Consider the following 13,774-nt stretch of genomic DNA (forward strand, 5'->3'; position numbering starts at 1 on the left):
TGTATGTTTTTTTTGAAATCGGGTGATTTTTGCAGTGTTACCAGTTGGAGAAATTTTTTTTCTCTGAGATTTAACGTGTTTTTTTTTCAATAAATTATTATGATAATGAGTTCATTCGTCGAAAGGGCAAAGAACTCGTTTTAATTATGATTAGATTAGTTGATTAGAGTTGGAAAATGAATAATTATCGAGACGGAAATATAAAGAGACAGTTTTGCAGTGTCCAGAACGTATAAGACTTTGAACGTCGCGTTTCTTTTATACCATTGAAATTTGAAAGATGTTATTGAAATAGGTATACGAGGGCAAATATTAAGCATTTAGAAGAGCTTTATTGTTTCAAAGATTAGATATCTATAATCTATTGTTAATTATCTCCAAAAGAATGATACACTAAAGACTTGATAGAATTGTACTTGGGTATTTTAAATCTTACAATGGTTTCTGAGAAATTTAGAACAATGATTTCTGCTCGATTTACCGGAAAATATTCTAGCCTATCTGCAGATTATGCTTAATGGTCGTAAGTAATTATTCATACTTAGATTAATTAAGCATCAAACAAGACTATTGTGGAACGATGTGAATAAATTAATGTGTTACTTATTATTTATTTTTATGCGATAAATATAACTTCACGTGTCTAGATATTTTTCAAAAAAATTATTTAAAAAAAAGGAATGCATATGAAGAGTGATATTCCAAAACTCGCTTTGTCCATTTTCACAACTTTTCAGGAAAGAGGAAAAACAGTTTCCCTTGAAACGGGTAAATTGGCTTTTTAGGCGAGTTTAGCACTTTATTTGGGTGGATTTATGATGTAGGAGTGTAGGTATACACTTCATCCACTAAATACTGCTGAAAAAAATTTCAATAAAAATGGACAAAGCGCGTTTTGGAACATTATTTTTTTTTTAATTTTTAGTGAATTGGGTATTTAGGTGAGTTTAACACCTCATTTTGGTAGGTTGATGATGTAGGAATGTGAGTTAATACTTCATCTACCAGGTACTGCTGAAAACCCAACTTTGATAAAAATGGACAAAGCGAGTTTTGGAATATCACTCTTCATATTTTAGTTTTATGACTAAAAGAAACATTGCAGCATTTTCATCACATTTTTCAACATTTCACTTCGTTTAAAAAAAAATCCATTTCATGCAATTTTTTACTTACAAGGGAACCTCCTGAGGTGTCACACTCCGATTTGAACGGGACCGCGATTTTCGGAAAGAGCATAGTCTAAAACCCCCGACACCAAATTTTCAGCTGCCCAAGTTCATATTTTGATTTTTGGCGAATTTTTGAAAATTCAAAACTGACTGTTTTTGGCGATTTATGCTTTTTTTTAAAAGTACGTACTTGATCAGTGAAAATGGTCAAAGTAAGTCCCAAAACTAATATTAATTACCCAAATCCAAATTTCACCATTTCCAGCCATTCTGGAGGCTCCAGCACGATTTTCAATTTCTCCAGAATTTTGAATTTGCTCCAGAAGGCGTGCATATGAAGTTGGGCAGCTAAAAATCGAGTTGTATATTACACTCGACGTGTTTAACGAGTTTATCCACATTTGAACCGATTTTGAGAGTGACACCTCAAGAGTGGTTTTCTGACCAGCTTTTTTCAAAATAAAAAAATCCAAAAAATCAAAAGATAACTGTTTGTGAGGAAATTCTTGAAATTTGTGCGAACCACTGTATTTTTTCAAGAACTAACCCCGGGAGCGCAAATTCTACCATTTCCAGCCGTTTTGGAGCGAGAGTGACACCTCAAAAAGCCACTTTTGAGGTGCAACTCTAAAAATTGGCTCAAATGTGGATAAACTCGTTCAACAGGTCGAGTATAATATACAACTCGATATTTACCTGCCCAACTTCACATTCACGCCTTCTAGAGGAAATTCAAAATTCTGGAGAAATTGAAAAATCGCGCTGGAGGCTCCAGAGTGGCTGGAAATTATGAAATTTGGATTTGGGGGGTTAGTTTTGGACAAAGTACAGCGATTCGCGCGAATTTCAAAAAATTCCACGCAAACGGGAAACTTTCGATTTTTTGGATTTTTTAATTTTGAAAAAAGCTGGTCAAAAAGCCACTTTTGAGGTGTCACTCCCAAATTCGGCTCAAATGTGGATAAACTCGTTAAACACGTCGAGTGTAATATACAACTCGATTTTTAGCTGCCCAACTTCACATTCACGCCTTCTAGAGCAAATTCAAAATTCTGGAGAAATTGAAAATTGCGCTGGAGGCTCCAGAATGGCTGGAAAGGGTAAAATTTGGATTTGGGTAAATAATATTAGTTTTGGGACTTATTTTGACCATTTTTACTGATCAAGTACGTACTTTTAAAAAAAGCATAAATCGCCAAAAACAGTCAATTTTGAATTTTCAAAAATTCGCCAAAAATCGAAAAATGAACTTGGGCAGCTGAAAATTTGGTTTTGCGTGTTTTAGACTATGCTCTTTCCAAAAATCACGGTCCCGTTCAAATCGGAGTGTGAATTTCTAATGAGTACCTACTTATACCTAAATTTTTTGCTTTTATTATTATTTTTTTGAAAATTCAAGTTCCTCAATGGGAAGATTAACCAGCCATTCGAAAACGTTTGTGTCAAAACAAAAAAAAATTGGCAGAGAACCCAAAAAACACTCTCTATGCAAAATTTAGGTTTTTGAGTTGGCGAATTTTTGGAAACTAATCAAAGGTTTACGAAAACCATCAAAATTCGCTCTAAATGCTGCAGAAAGCTGAAATTCGGTTTATATGTCGTATTTTATATCTCGCTTGAATTCGTTAGTAATAATTTTGAGCTGTTTTAGAACCTCCAGTAGATTTTTGGATCTTCAATTTTTTTTGAAAAATGCCACGAAAAATATCTTTGATGAAATTTACTTAGTCCCTTAAAAACCTGAACCAAAGATACTCGTGGTCGTGATTCGTGACCCTTCCACTTGATTACATTTTGGTCCAAATTTTCCTAAATTTCTTGCTGTTGAAAGACTGTTTCAAATGCTAATTTTTGAAAAAGTGAAAAATGTTTTCTAGTTTGGTTCGCAATCAAAAGCCAAATCCAAAGACATATATTTGAAATAGTGAAAAATGAAAATGGAACAGAAAAGAATTAGGTAAAATCATTTTTTCCAATTTTATGGTTACTTTTTTGTTGTATTTTCAAAACATTTTCTATCAAGTTTTTCTTTCTTAAATTCTTTCATGTTTTTTTTTTCACTTATTTTCTCAGCTGGTCTTTCACCGTTTTTGTTTCATTTCAGAAAAAAGATAGTTCCAATGCTCCTGTCTCATATATTGTCTATTTTTGGTATTCTTTCATTTTTTTGATAGATTTTTGTGATGTTTTTCGATTTTTTTTGTCACGTTCAAATTTTTTTCCATTCTTTTTTTCGTATTTTTTTTATTTTCTCATTTTGTCTTTTTTAATTTTGATTATTTCTTTTTCGTTTTCCAAGGTGTTTCAGTTTTTTTTTCATTTTTAAAATATTTTTTCGGTTTTTCTGTTGCTTAGTGCTTCTTTTTTTCATTTTTTCGTAATGATTGCATTTTTTTCTTGTTTTTTTTTCTAATTTGTTTTCTCCGTTGTTACTTCATGTTTTCTTTGTTTTGCATTTTTGTTTTTTCAAATATTTCTCAGAGTTCCGTTCTTATATTTTTCCATTTTTGGTTCTATTTCGTTCGTGATCTTTTTTCATTTTTCTGTTATGTTTACAATCCATTAAATTATTTTCTTCGTTTATTATCTATTTTCTCAATATTTTTTCCATAATTTTTCAATTTTTATTCATTTTTTTGTCCAAAAAATAAAGTTCTTTTATAATTTTGTAATGTTTTTCATTTTTTTTCTTATGTTTGCAATCTATTAAATTATTTTCTTCGTTTATTATCTATTTTCTCAGTATTTTTTCCATAATTTTTCAATTTTTATTCATTTTTTTCCAAAAAATTAGGTTTTTTTATAATTTTGTAATGTTTTTCATATTTTTTCTTATGTTTACAATCTATTAAATTATTTTCTTCGTTTATTATCTATTTTCTCAGTATTTTTTCCATAATTTTTCAATTTTTATTTGTTTATTTTTCCAAGAAAATTAAGTTTTTGTTAGTAATTTTGCAATGTTTTTTGTTTTTTTTTGTTTTTCCTGTTTTTTTACTTATTTTTCTAGCTTTATTTTCATGTTTGCATTTTTTTTCATTCAAGTAACAAAATTTTGAGATTTTTTCAATTTTTGGGTCAAATTTTTAGTTTTTTCAACAATTTTTTTTCATTATTTTTGTCTAGATTCTCAGGTCTTTTTCCATTATTTTTCAATTTTCATGTTTTCAGTTCTGCAGGTGGTTCTTTTTTCCATATTTTTTGCCAATTTCATCGTTTTTCCAGCTTAATTTTCATTTTTGTAATTCTTTTCTTCCAATTGAACCATTTTTTGAATCATTTTTTCATTTTTTTTGTGTTTTTCATTCGTTTTATATTTTTTTCATATACAGCTTTTTCAATTTCTTGTGTTTCCTTTTTGCATTTTTTTTTTTTTGCTTTCAAGCTGTTTTTTCAAGTTTTTTTTTATTGTATTATTAATTAGATTATTCATGATATGGATTTTGGTTTTCATGGCTCTTTTCAAATTTTTTCCCCTTCATTTTTAAATACATAATTCGGTTTACTCTTGATAATTTTATAAACTTTTTTAGTTCTTTCTTCATTTTGTGGTCATATTTCTATTATTTTTATTTCGTTTCCAATACCGTTTTTCCATTTTCTTCCCCATCGTATTTTTATTCTTCATACATATGTAGTTTATTTCGATTTTTCGATCATTTTCCCATTTTTTTTTTTACATTTATTTTGAATTTTTTCAGCTCGTTTTTTGCGTTTCATCTTCATTATTTTTTTACAAATTTTGCGTTGTTGGAAATATTTTTTTCATTTCTTTCTTTTTTGTTTTTATTTTTTATTCCTGCAGAATTTTTTCAATCATGATCTATTTTTCTGTTATTTTATGCTCATTATTATTTTTTCATTTTTCTGCCCATTTCGGATGCCATAAAGTTTTATGGTATTTTTTTCAGTCCTTTAGAGTTTCTGCTCTCGGCAGTTTTATCACATGTTTTGTTAATTTTAATTCAATTTTTTCCTGGGTTAAAATTTTTTCAGATTTTTTCCCCTAATATTTTTATTTGTTTTTCACTCGGTGGTCCTGAATCAGACGAAAAACATATTACTCAATTTTCTTGAAAATCCAACAAATACAGACCTTTTTGGTGGCGAATCGAGTCGAAATTTGAGTTGGAGAGTTTTTCGCGGCAAGAAATTCATTTCCGGGGTCACATTCCCTCCATAGTACTTCTTTCTCCAAGAAATGGCCCATTTTCGGTATCAAAATATGTAGTGCCAAAAAAATAATTTCTAAAAATTGAATTTTCACGACGTGTTCCGATTAATTTGAAGCCGTTGAATACGAAAATGATAACCAAATTCGGCCTTGCATCTTAATTTTCGAGAAAACATTTTTCTCAAAAAATCGTCAGTTCCCCAAAAAATTAAAAAAATAATCTCAATTGATCTCAAAATCCATACAAAATAAAAAAAATTCATTTCAAGTTCTCTTACTCGAAAAAAAACAAAACCAAAAAAAAACAACACCAAAATAAATCGTAATAACATTTTATTCATCAATAAATACATCATAAAACTTCGTATATAATCATCTAACGACTAAAATATAGTGGAAGAAATTACACAACTATATAGACTGGAATTAGTTAACTAAATTATCGTCTGTTCAAAGACTTCGAAAGAAGAAAAACCAGTACACACACATTCGAGAGAGAATCGAAATCGAAATCGAAGATTAAACGTGAGCGAAGTAAAATATTACACTCTTTAATACATATAAACTCAGAATGCAAATATATATGGTAACAATCTTTTAAAAAAATTGACTTTTCACTGAAGGATTCACTATAATGTAGTAAAATGAATACGCAGGTAAATATTATTATTAAATTATGAAAATAACAAAATATAAATACAAAAAAAATTCAATTCGTTTGTAAAAATTACAAAATCGTTTGTATATAGTTTTCATGGTTTATTCAACAGTCGTTCTACATACACTTTATTCGTATCATCTTTTTTCCTCGTTTTAAAATTACGCAAGAAAATTGAATGACCAATAAACGTGTATGTACATAAATTTTCAACATTATTGTACAGTATATGAAAAATAAAATTCATTCTCCTTTGTGGAGCCTAAAAATCTTATAATCCTAATCAGTTCAAAGTCATTAAATTATTTTATTATGTATTATTTTTGTCATTATGTATATGTAACCGGGCAAGGGAATGGATATAAATGTGATATTCTTCATTGCGTTTTGATTCATACGTGGCACGTAAGGTATTTGAAAAAATTATGTATAAAAAAATGGCCATCTACGTCGTCGCGATCTATGCTCACGTCATACGTTACAAATAGGTAAATAAAGATAAGTATAAGAAAAGGTAATAGGTACACGATTAATTTAGACACCGTATTTGTATTTGTATTTTTTTTGTTTCAATAACTTACGGTGAAAAAAGCGGTCAGTATTTAATTTGCATTTAGCTGCACCTCCACTGACCGCGAAAATTATTTAAAAAATCAATATTATTAAAAACATCTCCTTATACGAATGAAAAATCGTATAAACTTGTTTTGATTTCCCGTCTCTAAATAAAATAATTAAGTATGTATTATATTGTAAAAAAATGTACATTTCACATTATCACACTAACGATTTACTCGGATTAATCATTTTGCTGCGAAAAAATATTAATAAAATGACGAAATAAACGCTCTAATGTGTTGATTTACCATAATCATATCTTATCTTTAGGCCAATTCTCCGGCCACATGTGCCCTGCTAGACTGCGCCTGCAAAAATAATTAAATAACCATAAGTAACCAAATATTACTCGAGCTGAATATGAATAATTGATGCAATTTTAACAGAGTTTCAAACTCGCATCAGTTCCTTTAATTTTACCATTTAAAAGAAACTAATCTCATTCTGGAAATTTAAAAATCAAGACAATTTTTTCATAAGATCTCTACGAGTCGAAGAACTGAAACGAGGAAAGAGGAGGAGGCAAAATTATCAATAAGTTATGAATAAGTACCCAATGGGATGAAATTTGCATTTTCCACTTAATTTCTATCTTCAGAAGGAAACTACACTCGAATTGGGGGAGGAGAGGAGGAAAGGGGTTTAAATTAAAAATTAACGATATTTTTAAATTCTGCGTGAAATTTCAAGTCATTTTGATACGTCACACAAACATCATTTTGATAAAATGAAGTTATCAAGATGTTGTTGTTGGAGGGAGGAGGGGGGGGGTTGACCGAAAATTCTAACACAATTCTTCAAATTTGGCCTGTAATTCCAGAAAATCATTTAATTGAGTGGCTTGCCTTTGAAATTCACATTTCGATTTTCAGGACGGAAGAGGATGGGAATTCCAATTTCCATCCAGAAAGATTAAAAATTGAAATCAAACCTGATTTTATGATTAAGCTTAAAATTTAGAGTCATTTTGATATGTCACACGAGTATTTTCAAAAAAGTAGGTACCTACTCTAGGGGAAAGGGGTTAAGGAAGTTGTTTTTCAGCTGTTTTCGTGGGATCGAATTCAAACCAATTTGGTTCAATAAAATGATTAGACTTTTCCAGCACAGAATTTACCAACAATTTGAACTTTCTGGGAGGAGAGGGGAGAAAACTCACCAAAAAGGATCAAAATTAAAAATGGGCACGATTTTTGGACTCAGTGTGAAATTTTAAGCTATTTTGATAGGTCACACGGATATTTTCAAAAAAATGATTTTCCATGGAATTTTAGAGGGAGGGAGGGTGGAAGGGAGGGGAGGAGGTGTCAGACACTCGAGAAAATTTTTGAGCAACTCTCGTGAATTTCTAATGAAATTTCCTCGGTTTAGTTAAGCTAGTTTTCCATTTTTCAGTCGTCGCATTTTCCTAAAATCCAAACATCAGGAGGGGAGAGGGAAGAACTCCGCCGAGAAAGGTCAAAATTGAAAACAAACATGATTTTACGGTTCTGCGTGAAATTTTAATATATTTTGATATGTCACATGGGTGTTTTCGGAATAGAAATTTCTTGAGGAAAAGGAGGGGAGGAGGAAAGGAGGAGGAGGGAGGGGGTGAAATGACAATTGGCATTGGCTAGAAGAATTTTCGTACCATTCACGCGAATTCGGAATAATTTCAACTAAAACCACCTAATTTCAATGAGTGCATCATTGTGGGATTTTTGAGAGGGAGGGAGGGAGGGGGGATTGGTGCTTCAAATTTTTTTTCGAGTATTCTGAATTTCAATCAAAATAATCTAAAGACTAAATCCAAGAAAATTATACAAGTTTCCCAATTCACAGAAATTTTCTATCTCTGCAATCCTCTTAAGGGAGCGGGGAGGGTGGGGGGGGGGGGTAGTGATGTCAGTACTATCGATACTATCGACGATACTACCGATAGTTTGATTTTTTTAGGACTATCGATAATACCGATAGTTGAAGACGATATATCGATATCGTTTTTTTTCCGTCAAAAATTGTCTATTTTCTCAAAAAGTGCGCGTTCATTTCATATTTCAACAAAAAAATTGAGAGATATTATTTTTGAAATGTGGAATTATTTCAAAATACAGATGAAAGCACCAATTTTATTGCTTTGTTACATCATAATTACGCTCCAAAGTGTTAATTAACAATTATCCTGCCCATTACTGTGCAATTTCACGTGTTCTCAACATTCACCAAACTATCGATACTATCGATATAATACCGATAGTTTGGTTACGATAGTTTTTCAATACCGATAGTTGAAAAATATCGATATTTTGCATCACTAGGGGGGGGGAGAAGACAGATGAAATTCCATCGAGAAAAGTCAGAATTGAAAACAAATCTGATTTTAATGTTTGGCGAAAAATTTCAAGTTATTTTGATATGCCACATAGGTCAGTTCAAATGAGTGCATTTCCGTGGAATTTTCAGGGGAGGGGGGGGGGGGTGAATTCCAAATAAGTTTGAAAAATTTGAGGGCAATTCTCGGAAATCAGGAATTTTAATCGAAATCTTTTTTTTATTCGAGAAAATTGAGCAAGATTTTTTATTTTCAATATTTTTCTCCTTTTATAATTCAAATTTCAAGGGAGTGGAGGGGAGGGGAGGGGCAAAATTCAAACAAGAAGGATCAAAATGAAAAACAAGCAGGTGTTTACAATCCAATGCAAAATTTTAATCAATTGAGATATGTCACATGGCCCATGTCACATGGGCCTTTTTAAATGAATGCACCTTTGAGGCATTTTCATTAGGGTGGGGGGGGGTGTAATCAAAAATTCTGATTGGTTCACAGAATTTTCGAATTTTTGAGAAGTCAACTCATATCTCAATTTAGGCAGGTTGGGCCAACAAAATTATACAAGTTTTCCTGTTTACAACATTATCAGAGTTGACAAATCACATTTCGGGGTAGGAGGGGAGGAGGTAAAATTCCAGCCAGAAAGGTCAAAATTTAAAATAACCCTGATTCAGGGTAAGATTTTAAGCTATTTTGATACGTCACTTGAGCATTTCAAAAGAGTGCTTCTCGATGGGATTTTCAAGATGATGAGGTGGAGGGAGGAGGAGGAGGAGGAGGAGGAGGAAGAGGAGGAGGAAGAAAACCAAACACTGCTGGATAGCTTGAAGATTTTGAAACCTATTTTCTAGAAATTCAGTTCAAAATAACTTGACTCCAAAAATAACAAGATTTTTTGAGTTCCAGTCTAATTATCGATGAAAGAGAAGTTTCAATTTCAAAAATGAGTTACCAAAAATGCATAAAAATTGCAATAAAACGCAATTGTATCGATATCGAATCAATTCCTAAAGAATTTATTCATAGACAGGTATTTTTTACAATCTTTGTTTCGAGTGATTTTTTCTGAATTCATCAGAGCATTTCCCCTCCCCTCCCCTCCCCTTACGTCATTTTAAGGATGAAGGCAGTCTTTTTGGAATGGGGCAAAATGGTAATATTTTGTCGAGCAATTTTTTCGGTTTTCAATACCCCCTCTCCTTCTAATCAAAATTTCAACGCGGTTTTTGTTGAAATGAGACAAAAGATCACTACATTTTGATTTGACAAGCAATTTTTACGATTTCTGAATATTTTCAGCCAAATCGAAACTATTACACAATTCAGGACCAAAAATGCTTCCGAAATTGAATCAAATTTCATAAAAATTCATAAAAATTCATAAAATGTCTTAATACGAATTGCAAAACGATTTTAAAATGATTTTAAATGAGAATTTTGAAGAATTTATGCAAATTTTGGATTGTTTCTTTTAATTTTTATTCGCATTTTGAAAAAATTTTGATAATATTTTATCGACTTGAAAATTTTTAAAATTTTTTCCTAAAAAATAATCTTTACAATTTTTTAAAATATTGTTCAATTCGAATCAATTTTTTATCAATTTTTTCACTAATTTTTAGGCAATTTTTCTGACACTCCGAATAATAAAAAAAAATGTTTTGAACAATTTCCACACATTTCATCAATTTTTCCCATTTCGTAGGAACGAATTTTAACAATTTTTCTTCTCAATAATTTTCACCCGATTTCAGATGAGTTGAATGATAACTTGTCAACATTAAACACGATTTTGAACGAATTTCAGGATATTTTGTCCCATTTTTGCGACAAGTTTGAATCACTTCTACAGCAATCTTCACAGTTTTATCAAAAACATTTTCTCATTTCAGATTATATTCACAGTCAACAGCAATTTTTACGATATTTGCTCAATTCCAGTCAATTGTAACGACATTTTACAAATTTTTTCAATTTTTTCGTCAATTTAAACGACTTTGAGCAATTTTAAAACAATTTTTGCGTTATTCTGTACGTAAAAATTGAAAAAAAAGTTTATAGCACAATTCTAATAAAAATCTATCAATTTTTCTCATTTCACATAATTTTGCAAAATTTCATAGAATTTTAATCACATTCAATCACTTTTTTAAAAAACGAACATGCTATTTCTGACCTCGAAATAACACAAAATCTGCTATAAAAGTCGACACCAAATCCGACATCTCAAATCAAAATTCATCACAAAAAACGAACACAAAATTTCAATCCAAAAAAAAAGACGCCTACCTACCAAATCATCGAACTCACCTTTAATGAGGCGACAATTTTTCACTTTCTGGAAAACTCATTTCGAGTTTCATGGTTTCCAACGATTTGAATACACTGTTACTGACCCCGTTAATGCTATCTTGTCTGGGTAATCTCTTGGAAAAATGTTTTTCCACCCATTTCAACATGGTCAAGACGGAATCGGTGTTTGGTAAACGGCGTTCGGCAGCTGTTCGAATAATCTGCGACTGCGTAACACGGAACGTCGCCGCCATACCTTTCAAAGCCTACCGGAAAAAAAATACACAGTTTACAACATCGCCGTTCTATTGCCAAATAAAATTAGTAAACCGGTTTACGCCAACTTCATCTTGAATTATTATTCAACTCACCTGCATGGCATCTTCATCGGTAACATCGTCACCAGCGTAAATAATCCTCACTCTTTCGCTCCAATCTAGTCCGAAAGCGGTGCGAAGAATATATATACTGGCCCGACCTTTATTCCAGTGTACCGGCGGTTTGGCTTCAATTGCGCAGTGAGCTTGACCAGCTTTGAAACCATTTGCTTGTATTAATTGCTGAGCCTTGGCTACCAACTCGGGTCTGACGTCCGGCGGCGTTTCGCGATAATGGAAAGTTAACAATGCGCCTTTGTTCTCCACCCACGCTCCGTCTTTGCAAACCTATCAAAAAGGTACAATGAGAAATACATTATAAGCGTCTTTCAGTCTGACAATACATTGTACATTCTCGAATGCGAATAATTATACAAATACGACGTGCTCGACTACTGTATTACGACGCGAAATGAAATGAAAACCCATCGATTGAATCGATGTGGTACTCTCGCTTTCATTATTTTATTCAGCGAAGACAGATTTTCCAGAAAATACCGTGAAAGTGAAGCATGCAGGTCACATCGAGGTACGATTAGGTATGAAGAGAAACGATGGATTGTTAAATCTAACGATTAGTAGGATGAACAGCGCTATAAATGCATCTACAGAGCAGCCAAACGAATTTATTCACTTTTTTTCGAGTAACTTTTTGTGCAATTTTGGTTACCTGATCTTGTAGAGCTTTCAATAAGTCTTTAACTTTTCCTTCGAATTCCTGAGGCATAGGGTGAACGAAACGACTTCCGTCCGGATGCAGGATTTCTAGACCGTGATTACCGGCGTATGTGAGGCCTTCGATGCCAACCTGCAAACGTAAATTACATTAATTACATGTTGATCAACGATTATAATATGAATTTTACCAAAATTAACTTAAATTACCAAGAGATATCATAAATTTACCAAAATTTACCAGAATTACCAAGAAATATTGTAAATTTACCGAAATTACCGATAAAGTTGATCGAAACAGGTGTACTCCTATGAAAAAAAATTACAAAGTCCAAACAAAAAAAAGAGAAATCGATGGAGAGGGAGGGGGGAGTTAGAAATATTTTGGAAGGTAGTGACAAATTCCTGTAGACACACCCAGTTAAATTATTACCAAATTTTGAAATAATCACCCTGAAATTAGGACATATTTAGCTAATTACCTTCAAAGTGCACAAGTTTTCGGTAATTACTCTGAAATTACCAAAATATTTAGTAAATACTCAGAAATTACCAAAATTTTAGGTAATTACTCTGAAATTTCCAAAACTTTTAGAAAATTACCTCAAAATTACCAACACTAGAAAATTACCCCCCCCCCATTTATCAATTTTTAAAGCAACTATCTTTAATTACCTTCAATAATTACACAAGTTTCAGGTAATTACTCTTAAATTACCAAATTGTTTGGTAATTACCCTAAAATTACCATTTGGAAAATAACCTCCAGATTACCGAATTTTGAAGTGATTGTCCTTAAACTGCCAAATGTTTAGGTAACTACCCCCAAGGCCTCAAATGATTCAAGTTTTCGGTAATTACTCTAAAATTACCAAAATATTTAGTAAATACTCAAAAATTACCAAAATTTTAGGTAATTACTCTCAAATTGCCAAAACTTTTAGAAAATTATCTCAAAATTACCAACACCAGAAAATTACTCCCCCCTCTCCCATTTATCAATTTTTGAAGCAACAAACTATCTTTAATTACCTTCAAATTACACAAGTTTCAGGTAATTACTCTTAAATTACCAAATTGTTTGGTAATTACCCTAAAATTACCATTTGGAAAATAATCTCCAAATTACCAGATTTTTGAAGTTGCAAATATTTAGGTAATTACCCTCAATAAGGCCTCAAATTATTCAAGTTTTAGGTAATTACTCTAAAATTACTAAAATTTTCTTGGAATTACCCCCAAATTATCAAATTTTTAGTTCATCAACTTCAAAGTTCAAATTATGACAGATAATTTTGAATTCTCCCTCCTCAAAAAAAAATTACTTACTAAATTTTTGAGGTAATCACCCTAAAAATTACCCAGTTTTTAGGTAATTACTCTCAAACTACTACATACTTGCAAAATTTTCATTAACCTCCATCAAAGCTCAGTTGATCACCAACCTTAAATTTGTCAAGATTAGGGTAATTACTCTCAAATTACCAAAACTTT

At 31.4% G+C, this 13,774-nt stretch overlaps 1 protein-coding gene across 2 annotated transcripts in view; it reads right to left on the reverse strand.

The window, feature by feature from the left end:
- Positions 1 to 5,662: 5,662 nt before the first annotated feature.
- The window catches only part of Tps1 (Trehalose-6-phosphate synthase 1), a 62,732-nt gene continuing 54,620 nt past the window's right edge, over positions 5,663 to 13,774 (reverse strand). Inside the window, exons 11-14 of one of the 2 annotated variants that reach the window (XM_065367788.1) lie at positions 12,276 to 12,413; positions 11,600 to 11,893; positions 11,333 to 11,494; positions 5,663 to 6,930 (exon numbers count right to left, since the gene is read on the reverse strand). In XM_065367788.1, the coding sequence (XP_065223860.1) occupies positions 6,889 to 6,930; positions 11,333 to 11,494; positions 11,600 to 11,893; positions 12,276 to 12,413 (636 nt within the window). In that variant the 3' untranslated portion in view covers positions 5,663 to 6,888. Of the gene's footprint in view, positions 6,931 to 11,246; positions 11,495 to 11,599; positions 11,894 to 12,275; positions 12,414 to 13,774 lie in introns of both variants that reach the window. The other variant, XM_065367787.1, reaches the window with a different exon arrangement.

The sequence above is a fragment of the Planococcus citri genome, chromosome 5, assembly GCF_950023065.1.
Source record: "Planococcus citri chromosome 5, ihPlaCitr1.1, whole genome shotgun sequence".
NCBI classification, from domain to species: Eukaryota; Metazoa; Arthropoda; class Insecta; order Hemiptera; family Pseudococcidae; genus Planococcus; species Planococcus citri.